At 36.1% G+C, this 19,795-nt stretch overlaps 1 protein-coding gene across 1 annotated transcript in view; it reads right to left on the bottom strand.

The window, feature by feature from the left end:
• LOC103252663 (S phase cyclin A-associated protein in the endoplasmic reticulum-like) overlaps nucleotides 1-19,795 on the bottom strand; it is a 213,183-nt gene that overhangs the window by 53,359 nt on the left and 140,029 nt on the right. Inside the window, exon 5 of the mRNA XM_008051254.1 lies at nucleotides 11,718-11,950. Coding sequence (XP_008049445.1) covers nucleotides 11,718-11,950 — 233 coding nt within the window. The remainder of the gene's footprint in view (nucleotides 1-11,717; nucleotides 11,951-19,795) is intronic.

Raw genomic sequence — 19,795 nt, forward strand, 5'->3', positions numbered from 1 at the left:
TTCTGAGAAAAGCATCCTTAGGTGAATTCATTGTGTGACCGTCATACTTACACAAATCTAGATGATACAGCTTTCTATAAAACTAGGCTGTATGGGATAGCCTATTGCTCCAAGACAACAAAACCTATATAGCCGTTACTATACTGAATACTGCAGGCCACTGTATCACAATAGTAAGTATTTGTGTAAAAAGTAGAGTAAAAGTGTGATACTATAATCTTATGGGATCTCTGTGGTATATGTGGTTCAGTGTTGGCTAGAAAGTTGTTGTATAGTATGTGCATTAATGTACTTAGAGCCTTGGCATCTAGCTACAAACCTTGACCTTCTCAGGTACACAAACCACTTTTCCATTGTTTTTTGCCTATATTATTTCAAGTTAGGTTTCTAAAAGAGTTCCAACCATAGTGGAAAATTGTTTTTTTCTGATTATATGAATTTATATAGTAAAGAAAAACGAAAAAGTTGGCCACAATTTCATCTTTTAAAGACAAGTATAGTTTGATAAATGTTCTTTCATGCTTTTCTATTTGATTCTTTCTCCACATGATTGTCTTTATATTGATTTCATTCAACTGACTATTTTAGGCCCTTTCTATGTCATGAAAATACCTACATAACATTATGTTCCAGTCTTTAAAAATTATAGTGTTGAAAAGTTTTAACACAAACTAAAATAGAATAGGATAACAAATACCCATGCATTCATCACACAGTTCTGATCACTATCAACCTATGGCCAATCCCACCCATCCACACACATTTTGCATACTGTTTAAGCAAATACAATGCATCATATAATTTCACTTATAAATGTTTCAGTTCATATCTCTAAAAAGTAAAGACTTTAACACATAACCACAATACCATGATCATGTCTGAAAATCACAATTCCTTAATATCATAAAAAGAACTAGTGTTCAAATTTCTAAATGTATCATAAATGTCTTAACATTTTAAATAGCTTTTTTAAAAAAATTAGAATCCAAATAATAACCATACATTGTGACTGGTTCATGTATCTTAAATCTCTATTTAATCTGTAAGTTACCCCTCTATCTCCTTGATTTATTCTCCTTGAAAATTTACTTGTTGATGAAACCTGGTTGTTTATTCTATACTTTCCTACAAATTAAATTTTGCTGATTTATCCCTGTGTGTCATATAATTTTTTGAAACTCTGTATTTCTTATAAAATGATCTAGGTTCTAGAGATATGATTGTATACATAAACATCGTTTTTAATGACTGAATCATATTCTACTAGTGGAATAATTTTGGAACTTTTGGTTGTCTTCAATATTCACTATTATAAATCATGTCTTATAAATGCTGAACATTTTGTGTAGAAATCCTTGCCAGATTTCAGATTACTTTCCAGAAGTGGAATTACTTAGTCAAAGAGTATGCATATTTTTAGGGTTCTTGCTATGGACAGCCATATTACATTCCAAAAATGTTGAGTCAACTTACAGTCTCACCAGCAAAGCATGAGAAAATCCAATATGCTATGTGGGGACTGGTATTACTATCCCCAATTGATAGATAAGGAAACTGAGGCTCAAGAAGGCAAAGTATTAGCCCTAAGCAAGAGAGCTAGAACATCCTATAGTCTTCTGACTCCTGCTAAGAATGTTCTCCACTAAATTTGCTGCTTCTCTGTGGTTTTTTTGTTGTTGTTGTTGGGGGGAGTGTTCCTTATTGAAGTCTAAGTTTTTAAAACAAGGATGTAGACCAGGCTTGGTGGCTTAGCCTGTAATCCCAGCACTTTGGGAGGCCGAGACGAGTGGATTGCCTGAGCCAGCGGGCTCGAGACCAGCCTGGGCAACTTGGCGAGACCTCATCTCTACAGTAAATAAAAAAATTAGCTGGGCGCGGTAGCATGCGCCTGTAGTTTTGGCTACTTGGAAGGCTGAGATGGAAGGATGGCTGCAGTCCAGCAGGTCAACGTTGGGGTGGCCGTGAGAGTGCCACTGCACTCCAATCTGGGCAATGAAGTGAGACTCCAACTCAAAAAATTTTTTTTTAAAAATAAAAAAATAAATAAAACAAGGATGTAAAACTATTTCTGAGATCATTTTTGAGACTAATAAAGATCATACAAATCTTCAAAACCATCCTGTCTCAAGATGAAAATGATTTAAATGGGTTTCCTGTATTGGCCTTAAAATAATTGCCTGAGAGGAGAAAAGATTCCAAAACGAGTAAAGGGATAAAAAGCACAGAAAAACCAAAGCAAAATCAAACAACCACCAAGTGAGTAGGTGATCCTTTCTTTCTGTGTTTTCCTTTGGTTGCTGGTCATCTATGGTTCCTACCAATGAGTCAGACTAATGTTTTTCTAAACTGCCTTGAATAACTGCATGGACAAACTTTAAATGACTGCCTAAGAAGATGCTTAAACTAAATGGCTCTGAAATGTCAGTGCAGGGAAATTCATTGTGCCAACTTTACAGTTTTGAGGGAAGAATGTGGAATCTTCTAATGAATATTGGAATTAAGGGCAACATATCTTCTACATTACAACTGTTAGGATGAAATTATAATGTTGAGAATATTACCATATCCAGGATGAAAAACTTTAATATAGAAAACTTCCTAGTCTTCTTAGAACATGCATCCTGGGACACATGCGGCTATGAACACTCCAGTAAATGGGCCTCTCAATTTGCTTTATCACTTGAGATTTCAAATGAGTCCCTTTGCAGCTTTCTGTCACTGGAATTTACAAACTAAAAGGGATGTTTAGGGATACACACACACACACACACACACACACACAGATATATAAAGAGTTATCACTTATTCTTTGTCCACCCACGTCCAGCTACATACTGTCACATCCCAACCAAAACATTGCTTACCAGGGTTGTACCCTTGAACTAGGTTTAGTCAATTCATGCAATCCCCTGGTTTCAACTCCCAATTCTATCTCTAGACCTAATTCTTTTCTGAACTTCTTTCCTAAAGTTCTAGTTTATGAATATTTCTTCTTGGGGGTCTCAAGATCGATATGTTCAAACAAAACCATATTATCTCTTCAGAAATCTCCTCCTCCCAATATTCTTGTCCAAGTGCATGTCACCATTCATGTCACAGTAAAGCAAGAATTTGGGGATAACTATTTATAACCATGCATTCATCTACTCAATTATTTCTAAGTCTAATACTAATGCTAACCTTAAGGATCTCTTAACACAGAGGCTGATGCATAACTTCTACACACTGTGATTAATTCTGTAATAGAGGTATGTTCAAGGAATAGCAGGAGTGCCAAATTTGGCTCAATGGGTCAGGGATAGCGTCCCAGAAGAGGTGGCATCTTCAGATTTTTAAATGAATTCACCAGGTAGACAAGGCCCAGGTTGAGGTAGAGAGAGGTTAATTCTACCTCTAAAATAGTCTTGAATTCTTCTTGCTTCCCCTCCAATTGTTATTGTTATTGTTATAGTCTGGTCAAGGTCATATCTTAAGCTAGGTTACTGGACGATCTTAGGAAAAAAGCCTCACCTGAGTCTCAGCCTCCTTATCTTTGAAAAAGGGTTAATAATATCTACCCAGTGAAGTTGGTCCCTTCATTGATGGCTAATTAATGTTTTCCTTCATTATAGAAGTATTCTTCTCTTCTTTCTTTGTATTTTTTTTCTGTTGCACTTCTCCTGTTTCCTAATTTGGGAAGATCAATTACTCAACATTTTAATTCTGTTGTCTATTCTCCACATCTCTTGTCTTTTTGCTAATCACATCTGTGATAATCTTAATCCTTTCTCTCTGCTATTTTTTTGTATTTTTTAAATAATAAACTGCTTTCTATCGAGATATAAATTAGAAATTATAAATGCACAAACCCTAAGTGCTTGGTTTGACAAGTTTTGACAACTATGTAAACCCATGTAACCATCAATCAAAACAAGATATAGAACATATTCATCATCACAGAAAGTTCCCTTGCCTTTTATTCAATGCCCCCCATGTCCATATAAATGAAATCATTCAAAATGTTCTCTTTTGTATCTGTCTCTTTCTGCTCTGCATAATGTTTTTGAGATGTATTCATGCTGGTACATGTGATTGTAATTTCCTTTTTATTGTTGATTAGTATTTCCACTATGTGGATTCAGGTTAAACATCCCAAACCTGAAAATTCAAAATCTTCCAAAATCCCAAACTTTTTGAGTGCTAACATGATGCTTAAGGGAAATGCTCATTGGAGCATTTCAGATTTTTAGATATAGAATGTTTAACTGACAAGTATAATGCAAATATTCCCAAATCCCCAGCAATCTGAAATCTAAAACACTCTAGTCCCGAGCACTTCAGATAAGGGATACTCAACCTATATGCCATGGACTGTTTAACCTTTCTCCTCTTGATGGACATATGGGTTAATTTAAGCTTTTTGGCTTTATAAATAAGATGACTATGAGAATTCATAGGCAAATCTTTTTGTGGAAGAGTGTTTTAAATGAATCCTGGATAAATACCTATGAACAGAACTGCTGAGTCATAGGATAGGTATGTTTAACTTTACAAACTGCTAAACAGTTCTTCAAAGTAGTTGTTTCATTTTATACTCCTAGCAGTAATATATGAGGGCTCCAGTTGTTCCATATCCTTGCCAACATTTGGTATTATCAATCATTTTTATTGTATTTGAAACAGTACCTTGGTGTCATTTTATTTTGCATTTTCCTGATAACTAATAAATTTAATATCTTTCCATGTGCTAGCTGCCTATTTACATCTTCTTTTGTGAAGTATCTGTCTCCAAAATAATCTTTCCCCATCCTACAACTGTAAAGATATACTCTTGTATTTTCTGCTAGAACACTTAATGGTTATAGCTTTTGTGTTTAGATCTATGATCCATCTCAAATTAATTCTGTGTATGATGAGAGGTTCATTTTCTTCCATATGGATATTCAGTTGTTCCAGCACCATTCATTAAAAGGACTTCCCCATTGAATTAATTTGTCCCTTAATAAAAAATCAATTGATGAGAGGTTGCTAGGGGTTAGGGAGAGGGAGGGATGAATAGGTGAAACTACATGACACTACAGTGATAAACACATGTCATCATACATTTGTCAAAATGTATGTATAACACCACGAGTTAGCACTACTATGAACTATAGACTTTGGGTTAATAATGACATTAATGTAGGTTCACTGACTGTAACAAACGTACCACTCTAATGTGGGATGTTGATAGTAGGGGAGGTTGTATATGTGTGGGCAGGGAGTTTAAGGAAACATTCTGTAGTTTCCATTTACTTTTGCTGTGAACTTTTACAGCTGCTCTAAAAAATAGTATGTATACACACATACACACACACACTTTTAAAAAGCTTAATCAGCCAAAAAAAAAGATCACTTGACTATATGTGGGTCTATTTCTGGGCTCTCAGTTTTGTTATGACCTACTGATCTGTCTTTATACCAATATCACATTGTCTTGATTAGTGTAATTTTATAGCAAGTCTCAAAATCAGGCAAGACCTTTGACTTTGTTATTCTTTTTCAAAATTGTTTTGGTGGTAATAGATTTTCTTTATTTATCGATCTATGTGTTTATCTATTTATTTATTTATTTGGAATTGGGGCCTCACTCTGTCACCCAGGATGGAGTGTAGTGTGGTATGATCACGATGCTCATGGCTCATGGCAGCCTTGTTCTCCTGGGCTTAGGTGATCCTTCCACCTCAGCATCCCAAGTAGCTGGGATTACAGGTGCATGCCACCATGCCCTGCTCTTTTTTTTTTTCTGGTAGAGACAAGATTTCACTATGTTGTCCAGGCTGGTCTCAAACGCCTGGGCTCAAGCAATCTGTCCAAAGTGCTGGGGTTATAGGCATAAGCCACCGTGCCCAGATCCATGTAAATTTTAGAACTGACTAAATTTCTTTCAAAAGCTTACTGGGATTTTGATGAGGATTGCATATAATCTATAAATCAATTTGGGGAAAAATAATATTATAACAATATTGAGTCTTCTGATTCATGGATATAATATATACTTCTATTCATTTAGGTCTTCTTTAATTTCTTTCAGTAATGCTTTGTAGAGGTATTGTATCTCTTTCATGAAGTTTACTATAAAGTATTTGACATTGTCTAATGCTTTTATAAATGACATTGTTTTCAAAATTTTAGATTCTGTTTGTTGCTATTCATAGCAATACAACTGATTTTTGTGTAAATTGCATTTGTATATTCCAATCTTTCTAATCCTATTAATTCTAATAGTTTTTTCCTTTGTAAATTACATAATTTTTCTACATATGTAATCACAACACTTCATTTCCTTTATACACTTTGTGTCTTTTATTTTTTCCCTCCTTACTGAACTAGCTAGAACTTTCAATATAATGCTGAATAGAAGTGGTGAGAATAAATAGTCTTTGTATATTCCTAATCTTAAAGGACAAGTGATCAATGTTTATCACTATATATGATTTAGCTATATGCTTTTCCCATCAATTACTAATTTTCTGTTTATTTTAATATCATGAATGGATGTTATATTTTGTCAAACGCTTTTTCTGCATCTACTAAGATGATCACTTCATTTTTGGGGGTCAGTGTCAGGAGATAATCCTTCAAGGGTCTCACATTTCTGCATGTCATGTGAGCAAATGAACAGAAAGTTTGTTCTGGACCATCTCTTCCAAAATGTTTGTATAGGGAATGGCATTGGAAGATAGCAATGGTGTCTTCCTTTAGATCAAAGGGCGGGTAAGTTGGCTATCCGGTGTAATAAAGAGAGTGTCTACCTCCTGGACAAAGGTTGAATGGGTCTACTTTCAGCCCATTATAAAAGATTGGATTTTCCTAAGCTTAGGGGGTCTTCTCAGCTGTGATGCAAACTCCCTGAATGTGAAGCATCCATCTGCCCCCTCTTCCTGGTGTTGTTCCTGTGGGACATTGGGGCAAGTAAGACTGATGAGAATACAAGCCTCAAACTGCTTGCTGTCTGTGAGTAATGAGGACATTTGTTTCTGACCCAGGAATCTTGTATCTTTTGTGAACATTCATGAAAGTATGGCAGGCTAACTTGTTAGCTTGCAAGAAGAGTAATTATAACCTTTTATGATCCTGGGCAAATTAACATGGCAACATCGGAATGTTAAAATTAACCTTACTTTCCTAGAATAAACCTCACTTGGTCATGATGTATTACCTTTTTATATATTTCTGGATTTGATTGCTAATATTTTGTTAAGGATTCCTACATTTCTGTTCATGAGGAATATAGCTCTGTAATTTCCTTTTTTTGAAATATCTTTGTCAGATTTTGGTATTAAGGTTATATTGGCAACAGAAAACAAGCTCCTCTGGGAGAGTCTGTGTGTAATTAGCATTATGTCTCCCTTAAATGTTTCACAGAATTTACAATCTGCACCCAGAGTTTTCTTTATAGAAAAATATTTAATATTGTTAAAATGGCCATACTACACAAAGTGATCTACACTTTATGAGAATACCAGAAATTCTTTACAGAAATAGAAAAAACAATTCTAAAATTCATATAGAACCAAAAAGATAAAGAATAACCAAAGCAATCCTTAGCAAAAAGAAGAAAGCTGAAGGTATCATACTACTTGACTTCAAAATACACTACAAAGCTATAGTTACTAAAACAGCAAGGTGCTGACAGAAAAACACACACACAGATCACTGGAACAGAATAGAGTGCCCATAAATAAATTCATGCACCTAGAGCCAACTGACTTTTGACAAATTTGCCAAGAACACGCAATTGGGAAAGGACATTCTTTTCAACAAATTGTGCTGGGATAATTGGATATCTATATGCAGAAAAATGAGACTAGATCCTACCCTCATGACATATAAAAATCAACTCAAAATGGATTAAAGACTTAATGTAAAACCTGTAACTATGACAGTACTAGAAGAAAACACGGAGGAAATGCTTTGTGACATTGGGCTGGGAAAGATTTTAAAAATAAAATCTCAAAAACATAGGCAACAAAAGCAAAAATAGACAAATAGGATTATATCAAACTAAAAGGCTTTTGCACAGCAAAGGAAATTACTAACAGAGTGAAGAGGCAACCTACAGAATGGGAGAACATATCTGTAAACTATACATCTGACAAGGGGTTAATATCCACAATATATAAAAAATTTAAATAACTAAGTGCAAAAACCCAAATAATCCAATAAACATTGGCAAAAAATCTTAATAGACATTCTCAAAAGAAGATATACAAGTGGTCAACAAGTATATGAAAAACTGCTCAATATCACTAATCATCAAGGAAATGCAAAACAAAATCACAACGAGATACCAGCTTCCTCTGTTAGAATGTCTATTATCAAAAAGACAAAACAAAACAAGTCTTAGTGAGAATGTGAATAAAAGGGACCACTTAAAACACTTTTGGTGGAATTGTAAACTAGTATACCATTATGGAAAACAGTATGGAGGCTGCTCAAAAAATTAAAAATAGGACTAAAATATGATATAGTAATCCAACTACTGGGTTTATACCAGAAGGAAATGAAATCAGTATGTCAAAGAGATATCTGCACTCGCATGTTTATTGCAGCATTATTCACAATAGCCAAGATATGGAATAAGCCTAAGTGTCCAACAACAGATGAACGAATAAAGAGAATGTGGTATACATACATAATAGAAAACTACTTAGTCATTAAAAAAAGGATTAAATCCTGTCATTTGCAGCAACATCATGGGCCTGGAGGTCATTGTATTAAGTAAAATAAGCCAGGCACAGAAAGACAAATATTGCATAAACTCACTCATAAATGGAATTTTTAAAAAACAGGTGGTATCATAGAATGAGAGTACAGCAGTAGTTAGTAGTTACCAGAGATTGGGGAGGGTTGGTGGGAGGGACAATGAGGATAGATTAGTCAATGAGTACAAAGTTACAATTAGATTAAGGAAAAATAAGTTCTGATGTTCTACTGTATTGTAGGGTGACTGTGGTTAATATAAAAGTGTCATTGTACACAGGAAGTCCCCAATATATGAACGAGTGTGGCTCTGAGAGCATGTTCATAAGTCCATTTGTTGTAAGTACAACAAAGTTAGCCTAGGTACCCAACTAATATAATTGGCTACACAGTACTATATGTATTTAACAGGTTATACTGACACCTGGTGGCAAGAAAGAATACATAAAAAGTAGGTGTGCATCATTAAAGTTTGTAACTTGAAGGTTCGTATGTAGGGGACTTATTGTATTACAAAATAGCTAGAAGAGAGGCTTTTGCATGTTCTCACCACAAACAAACGATAAATTCATGAGATTATGGATATACCAACTATTCTGATTGAATCATTACGTAATATATATGTAACAAAACATCAAATTGTACCCTGTAAATATGTACAATGTGTCAATTTTAAAAACAATTAAAAAACCCCCTCAAATGTTCAATAGCCAAATACTATTAGTTGAATATGCTGTAAAGGTCTTTTTGTTTTTGTATCCCAGGGTCTTGTGTGGTATCTAGCACAAAATGGGTACAGATGACTACTCTTGAATTGAAAAATATTTCCAAGAATCACTTAGATGTAGAAACTTGACTGAACCATGTAAAATACTGTAATTATCTCATATTTCTTAGATATCTTTCTGCTTCTCCTATGCCAGGTAAGGAGAAGAAAGGGATAGATGTAGGGTCTGTTCCTGTTCTACCTCGGGGATACAGGCCAGAAAACAGTTCCAAAGACTGTACTGGAACACTTTCTAATCAACTTTGCAACTGACAAAAATGTGCAGGTTGTAACAAAAAGTGGAGTGAGATTTCTTGTTTGTTCATATCTGGGAAGGTGAGAAAGCAAGTATGGAAATGACTAAACATGCTCTGTTTGCCACACTAGGTAGATATGAGATATGGTTTGTTAATCTACACACAAGCATCACTAAGTCAATTTACAATGCACTATCTGTAAGAAAACAGTATTCATCAATAGTGGTTCAAATCAGAGAAAGATTGGCAGGAGTTTGTTTGAAGTACTATGGTTGTCGATCATCCTTTTTAAGTCACATGAGTTACTGGTTCGGCAGATAACCACAGCTACTTTCCCCTCAGCATCTTCTTCCTTTAAGAATAATTTAGTAATTGTAATAATATATGTGAAAATATTTGAATATTCCCCAGGAAGTGCAATTGCAGGAACTGGAACTGCAGTGAAGCATTTGGCTGGGTCTTCCGCCTCATCAGAGCTGAGGCATGTGGCTAAGTTGTCTGAATGACAAGAATGCAGAGTTGCTGCATTACAGGGTAGCCCTAGGGAGAATGCCAGGACAGAATGACATTCATCAGCAGAGAGGGCTAAGTTTCACAATGACCAAAAGGACATGGGGAATTGAATGGCATCAAGCAACTAAAGGAAAGGCCAGGGAGGGTAAAAGTCAAGTGTTGTAAGATAAATGGCTGTAGACCCAAAGGGCCTGGTGCTCTCTAGCAATAAATATACTTGGGGAAAGACGGCAGGCGGATGGAAGGGATAAGTGAACAAAGTAATCAAGGGCAAGGAAGGTATCGAGTGAGACAACTGTTCCCAAGAAAGCATTACAAGAAAGCAGAAGAAATTTATGAATTGTGAAAGAAGCAAATGCAGAGGAATAAATTCTTTCTCCTATTAACCTACCATAAGCTTTGGAGAACAATATATTGCATGGATTTTGGGAGTCAGAGATAAGTGCAGATCATAGAAGAGCTATTGATAGGTGGAAGAGGTAACTGATTAACACCAGATGAAACCCTGTTGGGAAATAAAATGTCCTACCTGATTCAAAATTCACTAGGGAAAATGAGTTCAGATGTCAAAGTGGGAGTAAATTACCCTGGAGAAAGGTGACCTTAGAAGGAAGCAGGGCTGACCTTGAACAGGTGTCAGAAATTGCCACATTTGTGTAGTGGAAAGCATACAGGTGTTGGGTGTCCATCTAGACATGAGTTCCAGTCTTGGCTCTCCTACCTATTTTTATTGCATTTATTACATAACCTTGGACAAAACACTTAACTTTTCTGAGCAATTTCCTCACCTACAAAGTCTGAATGAGAAATTCTACACTTACAGGGCTGCAGAGCCTCTACTACAATAACTTACACATAGCAGGTACTCTATACATGACAGCTGTCATTGTTGATTTAAGTCTGAACTGAATTTATAATCAGCGATGAATTGAAATAGGGGAATTCTCAGAAATTCCTTGAGTTTCAAAGAGTTGATATCAAGAAAGTTGAAAAAGTTCCAACACTACATATTCTAATACCACATATCTAAATATCAAGAATGATAGCTGAGCTCTAGTTGTATTGCTTTTCATTAAGATAATTTTCCTTCTTTCTACAATATGTGTTTTTAAAAAATCCACTAGCCTCTTCAGTGTTTTCCAAATTGTTTTTTTCATTGAGCATATATTACTTTTATAATTAGTAAAAAGAACTTATTTTTAGAAGGTGGGGAGAAACAGACAGACAGACACGCTATCTGCTATTGCAAGGAAGCCTGAACAGCTGATGTTAAAAAGTAGCAATGGAGTGACAGTGAAAAATCTGAGAAATATTTGCAAGTATCCCTGATACCCTCTACCAGGAATCTGTGGGTTGTGTTGCAAAAACCACTGCCATTATATGAGTCCTGAGATTTAAAATATTTTAATATAATTTTAAAAATAAAAATAAAGTTTTAAGAAATCTAGTAATTTTACCTGATAAGATCCTGAACTCGACTGTTAAAAGCATCACCATGTGAGGGTTTGTTTTTCATTTCCTGTGTCGATATTTTTGGTGTAGCTGGCCGGCTGTTTCCATCTGGTCGATTGGCAATCAGGCAGCCCAAAACCACAGCACTGACTTTGAGAAGTCCAGTTGTCAAGCCTTCAAAAACTTGTTTATTTGTATTCCTTCCCAAAATAGCATTATTTTCATCTGGAACATAAACCTAGATGAAGAACAGTACAGTAATGTGTTTCAATAAAACTACCAAAAATGAACAGAGATTATTTAGAATATTTCTGGAATCATAAATAATTTTGAAATTCTATAAGTGACAATCTACAATGTTCAAGAGTATTGACTCTGAAGTTAGACTGCTAGTTCAAAGCTCAGTTTTGTCCTCACTATTTCAGTGACCTTGGAGAAGGTTAATACTTCAAAATTCCAATTCTGTCTTATATAGAACAAGGATAACGACAGTATCTATATTATAGAGGTTGTGTGACAATAAATGAGTTAATGAACATAAAATGATTGGCACATGCATAAGCACCCAGTAAGAATTCAATAAATACTTATTTAATTGAATAAATTATATTTAAAATTCTATATTAACTCAGAAAGCAAATCAATCAGTAAATTGACAGCACTGTTTCTTGTCAGAGTGAATTTTAAGAACATATAATCTAAACTCCTCTATCAGGATAAAATTTGCATTTCCTATTACAAAGTGGCAAAATAATTATTTTCCTAGTACACAGGGTCACATTCAGCTCTCTCTCTGTGTCCAGTTTACAGAAACTAATGTAGTTGTTAAAAGTTGGAGACTGGATCCAGAACCCGGGGGCTTGGATTCTGGCTCTGTGGCTATATGACCTAAGTTTCTTGCTTTCTGCAAGTCCCGACCACCCAGGACTACTCTGAAGTTCAAATAAGACAAATGGGAAAATATTTGGTATACTATTAAATTCCACAAATGTGCTTGCTTAGGACAAGTAGCTTTTGTCTTATGTTCACTCTACCCGTACCAATTCTATAAAAAGATATTGGAATAATGATCATTTGGATCCAAAGGGAGCTTTATAAACATAAGCAACTTATTGGTCAGGTCTAGTCACGTAGTTCAACCCAACCACAAGGGCACCTGAAATGTCTCATATCATGTACTCAAAAAGAGAGGGGGATGCAATCTCCCTTCTGGGAATATACCCTGAAGAACACAAATCACTCTATAAAAAAGATACCTGCACACATATGTTTATCGCAGCACTGTTCACAATAGCAAGATCATGGAAACAACCATGCTGTCCATCAAAAGAGGACTGGATTTTAAAAATGTGGTACATATACACAATGGAATATTACACAGCCATAAAAAAGAACAAAACCATGAATTTCGCAGCAATCTGGATGGAATTAGAGTTTATAATACTGAGTGATCTCTCACAGAAACAAAGATCTGAGTATCACATGTTCTCACTTGAACAATTATCGTAATACTGTAAGAAAAGGATTGACAGTGGCGGGAAACTATGGGGGGGCAGGGAGGGAAAGGGAGGTGGGATTAACAGTAGTCAATATCTGTCTGGGGACGGGGAGGCACACCTCATCAACAAGGATACCTGCACAATGCATACTTGTATACCTAACCCTTAACTGTACCCCGCAATTTTAAAATAATATGTATTAAAAAAAAGAGGGCGAAACAGGACAACTCATACACAACATGATTGATTGCATAGTAATAGTCCTTGTTTTTTTATTATGAATATGTAAATATTCACAGTTAATCTATTTAGTAAATGATAATTATATTTACCTTCTTGTCAACTTTTTGGTTTCACTGAAATAACTTTTTTTTCATATGTTGAATTTCCTATTTATGTATCATTAAGTCATTGTCAATCTTTTTGGTTAAAATAATATTTCCTCTCAAGCTCAAACACATCAGGGACTGTCGATTCTATTTCTTCCCCCAGTGGAGACGATTCTTCCTGAAATTTGCCAACCTTTTGCTCTAATCTGGACTGGTTGTTCTCTTGGTCTACTACACAGTTCTCATTTTGAGATTACCCTTCATCTTTATCCTAAGAGCTCTTTCACTTCTCCCCTGGGTTAGATGCCTGTTTCTTAGATCCCATGTCTTTTCTTCCATATAATTCTCTCATTTGTTGTAGGATATATTTCAGACACTTCTTAAGAAGCAGTGCATGGAAAGAAACATTTTGAAGTTTTGTATGTCTGAAAATATTTTTATTCTATCCTTAAACTTGACTGATGGTTTGGATATAAAATTCTTGGTTAGAACCAATTTTCATTTCGTTTTGAAGGATCACTCCATTGTTTCTACTTCAAGCACTTCTGTTGACAAGTCTATAATGCCTAATGTTTTTACACATGCCTTGTAGAAACTTAGAAACTCTCTAGAAACTTAAGAACTTCTTATCCCTGATTTCCAGTGCCTTGGTATATTTACTTTGGGAAAATTCAGTGGCCTTTTAGAGACGAAAGTAATTTTCTGGGAAAATTTCTTGTACTTTTTATTTGCTAATTTCCTCCCATTTCATTTTCTGTTAGATTTTGAATGTGGATTGAGCCTCTATGTTTTTTAAATTTTTATCTTAGAGTTGTGGTTATTTTCTCTCTTGCTTTTTATTTTTTTGTGTGCTTTGTCTTATTTCTTTGAAGATTTCATCAACTTTCCCCCATTCCTTCTACTGAGTTTTTTGTGGTTCACCAATTATATTTTTTATTTGCAAGAGTTCTTTTTGGTTCCCTGTATGTTTTGGTTTTATAGTATCTTACTTTTATTTAACAGATGCGGTATCTTCTCATCTTCGTGAAATTACACTTTTTAAAAAGATTTTCTTCTGTTTCTTACACTGTCTCTGTTTCCTTTAAGTTCTTTCTCTGTATTTCAGGTTGGAGGCTTTCTTCAAATGTGTCGGGCTTTTTGTTCATACTTTGACTGATAAACAGATACATCAATTGGTGTATCACAGTCTGAATCACAAGCTGGATACAAACTTCTGGGTGAGGGGCTTCAATTTGGGTGATTAGGCAGAGAACCAGCTTTTCCACTGGAGGATCCCAACTTTCAATATTTATAGGTCTATCCTCCCAGGACAGTTAATTTTACTATCTAGAATGGAAGCTTATATCCTCCAAACCAAAAGTATATGACATGGTAATCATTTTCTCAGAGGTTCACAGGATAAGGGGGCTCAGTGTCTCACTGGTCTGGGAATAGGTTTTCACAGAATCATTCTGGTTTTGTACAGCTGTGTCTGGTGTCCCCATGTCCTGAGTAACTTTGGTTCAAACTATGAGGGTTGGAAAAGGGCAGTCACTTGGCTGTACATTTAACAGATGGGGCCTAGGTTATCTAAACTATCTCTTATTTAGCCTTTCAACAAATTCCCCTATTTTCAGCCTCACCTGCACCCGCATTTTCTGAGATAAGCAATTAACTCTAATTCTTTAAGTTTCTGAAATTCTGTGGCACAAATTTTCTTCTGGTATTCTTCTTGCTAGTTTTGGCTTTGGCTTTTAGGCAACTGTCTTTCAATCATGTACTTTCCCGATTAAAAAATATTTGCTTTCCTTTCCTTCCTGTGCCTTTTAAGGGGTTATAATTTTATCTACTTACTATAACATTAGTGGGATTAGAGAGAGAGCTGTAATTTATGTGTTCAATCAGCCACATTTTAAAATTAACTCAATAAATCCTCTAAAAACACAACTTTCTTTTTATTTTACACACTACAGAAAGAATATGAGTAGTACATTTCTGGGTAATGTCATGACTCTTTACCACAAATTTCATATTCCTTTTTTTCCAATAACTTTTATGAAGTATTTTAATCATGAAGTGTTTCAAATAAAATATTATACATGTATACATGGCGTATTTTGCAATCATTCATTTATCTAGAAGTATTTTATCCAGTGATTGGTTATGTTAAGACTCCAGTTGAGGATAAAAAAAAAGAAACAAAAAAGACTTCTGAAATACCAAAATTAATGCCATTTATTTAATCACTTGCTCATCATTTGAATACCTAACACACAGATGACCAAGGAAGCCAAGCTGCTCACCCTCAGGCTTTCATTCAGACCCTACAGACTCTCATTTTACAAAACTGTAACAAGCTGTGGTTTCTTGGTTTACAGGAACAGAAGGAATAATATAAAAGAGAAAAGTGTGACCATTTTAGGGGTAGGCAGTAGCAAACTGTGACACTAATTCTGGAAGCACAAGAAAAGACAGACGTAAGAATGCAAATGGCATTGCAATCTGGGGAATCCATATATATACATATATATATGTATATATATTTTTTAAATATGACTTTAAGTATTCACACCTTATCTATTTCAATGACACAGGTTCTTGCCAAATATTTGTTTTATATGTATGTATTTTTCTGTCTCTTTGCTTTTATGTTGCACTATAAAGTTTTAAACACCAGTTGTTTCTTTTTAGTGTTTATTTATTTATTTTAAAGACATGGGGTACAATTCAGGGTTGGGTGCATAAGTGGTCAATGTACAGATGAAGTTTGGGCCTCCCATTCATCCTCATTTCGACTGGTTTGGGATCAGGTACCCTTATTAGTGTTATATGCCCTTCCCTGGCAGTGAACCACTACTGCCAATCCCTTTCATGCAGTATTATGATAAATGTTCAGGGTTCACTTATGAGTGAGAATATGTGGTACTCAATTCTTTGTTTCTGTGATAGGTCACTGAGTATGATGGAATCTAAATCCATCCAAGTTGCTGCAAAGTCCATAATTTTGTCCTTCTTTATGGCTGTGTAATATTCCATCATGTATATGCACCACATTTTTTTTTTATCCAGTCCACTTTCGATAGGCAGCATGGTTGGTTCCATGTTTTTGCTATTGTGAATAGTGCTGCAATAAACATGCATGCACAGGTATCATTTTTGTAGAATGATTTGAGTTCCTCTGGGTATATTCCCAGAAGGGGGACTGCTGGGTTATATGAAAGGTTGATTTTTATATCTTTCAGAAATCGCCACAGTTTTCCACAGAGGCTGTACTAGTTTACACTCCCAGTGTAGAAGCATTCCCTTTTCTCCACATCCTCTCCAGCATATGTTGTTTCTTAAGTCACTAATGATGGCCATCCTGATTGCAGTTAGGTGGTATCTCAGTGTGATTTTGATTTACATTTCTTGGATGATTAGTGAGGCTGAGCATTTTTAATGTATCTGTTGGCTGCTCATATGTCTTCTTTTGAGAAGTATCTATTCATATCTTTTGCCCTCTTTTTAATAGTGCTGTTAGTTTTTCTCCTTTTGGCATGTTTGAGAGTTACTTATAGATTCTGGATGTTAGGTCTTTATCAGATATACAGTTGGCAAACATTTTTTCCCATTCTGTGGGCTGTCTCCCCACTCTCTTAATGGTTTCTTTTGTTTTGCAGAAGCTTTTCAGTTTGATGAGGTCCCACTTTTGTATCTTATCTCTTATCACATGGGCTTTGGGGTTTTGATCAGGAATTGGTTGCCTATTCCAATTTCTGTAAGGGTGTCTCCTGAGTTTTCTAAGATTCTTATAGTTTGAAGTTTTACATTTAGGTCTTTGATTCGTTTAGAGTTGATTTTTGTGTATGGTGATAGGTGGGGTCCTGTTTCAATCTTCTGCATATGGCCAGCCAGTTTTCCCAGCACCATTTACTAAATAGGGTCTCCTCTTCCCAGTGGTTGTTGGTGGAGGCTTTGTTGAAGATGAGTTGGTTGAGAAATTGAGGTTTTGCTTCTGAAATCTCTATCCTGTTCCATTAGTCTATATACCTGTTCTTATACCAATACCAGGCTGTTTTGATTATTGTAGCCTTATAGTAAAGTTTAAAGTCCAGGAGCATGATTTGTCCTGCTTTGTTAATCACCAGTTTTGATAAGCATCTTGTCTATTGTTTTTAACAAGTGAATATTATTTCATGGGGTAAATGCATCCAGTTTTTAAATAAACTGTCCTGCTGCTAGAAATCAGTTTTCCTAGCCACCTGTTACCACAATCAATGAACATTTTTTAATGGACTTTTGGGATAATTTTTTTCAAACATAGGCCATAAGTTTTCATAGTTGCCTAAGTCTATATGTTTGTCAGTATGGACAAACATTTCTGTGCTGTCCTATCTCACTTGTTGACCTTAACTGCCTTTTTAATTATTGCCAGTCTGAGAATTGAGTCAACTTAGTTAGGATCTGAGCAGAATTTAGATTTTATTTTGCTATTACAACCCTCAGAGCGACAGATTTTAAATATATCTGGAATTCTCTTGTAATGTGTATAGGAGCTAGCTTGCCAGTGAGTTGTTCTTAATGGCTGATCTGTCCTCAGTTTTAGGTCTTTGCTTTTCCAGAAAACATCTTTCTTCTTCTTTTTTTTGAGTTGGAGTGTCACTCTGTTGCCCAGACTGGAGTGCAGTGGCCGCTTCTGGCCACCACAGCCTCGAACTGCTGGGCTCTAGTGATCCTTCTGCCTCAGCCTTCCAAGTAGCTGGAACTACAAGTTAATTTTTTTTTATTTATTGTAGAGATGAGGTCTCGCCAAGTTTCCCAGATGGTCTCGAACCCGCGGGCTCAGGCAATCCACTTACCTCAGCCTCCCAAAGGCATGGGATTACAGGCTGAGCCACCGAGCCCGGCTTCATCTTTCTTCTAACTTCCCCAACAACAGGTTGTTACTTGCTTACTATACAAACTGCATGGGTATCCTGTAGACAGTGTGTGGGTGTCATGTGAATAGTAAGCGGGAGCCACTTTTGGACACCACATGGGTGTCACATGGACAATGTGTGGATGCATTGGTGTCATGTGGCTGCTGTGTGGGTGTCATGTGAATAGCACATGGATGCTGCTTGAGTGTCAAGTGGACAGCAAATGGGTGTCATATAGTTTGTAAATGCCAACTGAGTGTCAAGTAGACAGTCCATGGACACTGCATGGATGCCATGTGGACAGCATGTGGATGTCATGTGAGTGTCACATGGATGCCATGTGGACAGCATGCAGATGTCACTGGGTGCTGTGTGGGTGCCACATGGACATGACACAGGGGTCATATGAAGTCATATCTTTTTACTGATGTAAGTCTTACTTAATTTTTGTTTTCTCTGTTATTCTTCGGATTGGGTAATTTCAACTGTCTGTATCTTCGAAATCATTGATTCTTTTATCTCTTCTCTTCATTCTGTTGTAGTATTAACTTTTAAAATTTATTACAGTTTTTAGTTGGTTATTCTTCTTATCTTCTATTCCTTTGCTGAGACTTTCTATTTTTCATTGCTTTAAGTATATTTCCAGTTGCATGTGTTGAATAATTTTTATGGTGGCTGCTTTAAAATCCTTGTAAGACACTGTAAAATCTGTTGACTGTCTTTTTTCATTAAGGTTGAGATTTTTCTGGTTCTTGATAAGTGATTTTCTATTATATCCTGGAAATTTGGGGCATTATGAGACTCTGGATCTTATTTAAATCTTGTGTTTTGGAAGGCCTCCTCTGACACAGTTCTGGTGGGGGCATTACTGTCAGATGGGGGTGATGGGTGCCTCGTTATTAAGTGAGGGCAGGAATTCAGGCTCCCGACTTAGTTCTCCACTGACATCACCCCATAGAGGTAGTGTGTTGCTGCTCCCCATGTGGCTCTCCACAGGAGGGGGATAAAGCTTGTTACCACAGAAAGGTGGTAAGTCCTGGTACCTCACTTGGCCCCTTTGACTATTCTGGCAAAGGGGGTAGAGGAGCCGCACTATCTCTGGGTAGGAGTAGAGATTCAGGCTTTCAACATGGTCTCCACTGACCCTTGAGGGGAGGAGGCTTCATTACTGCTGGGTGGGGAATAAAATCTCAATGTCAGCGCGCGCCTGTATTTCTAGTTACTTGGAAGACTGAGGCAGAAGGATCGCCGGAGCCCAGCAGGTCGAGGCTGCGGTGGCTGGGAGTGTGCCACTGCGTTCCAGTCTGGGTCATGGAGTGAGACTCCAACTCAAAAAAAAAAAATCTCAATGTCTTACTTGGCCTTCTCTGACACCACT

Source organism: Carlito syrichta, unplaced genomic scaffold (genome assembly GCF_000164805.1).
Source record: "Carlito syrichta isolate Samal-C Ts95f unplaced genomic scaffold, Tarsius_syrichta-2.0.1 Scaffold169214, whole genome shotgun sequence".
In the NCBI taxonomy this organism is placed as follows: Eukaryota; Metazoa; Chordata; class Mammalia; order Primates; family Tarsiidae; genus Carlito; species Carlito syrichta.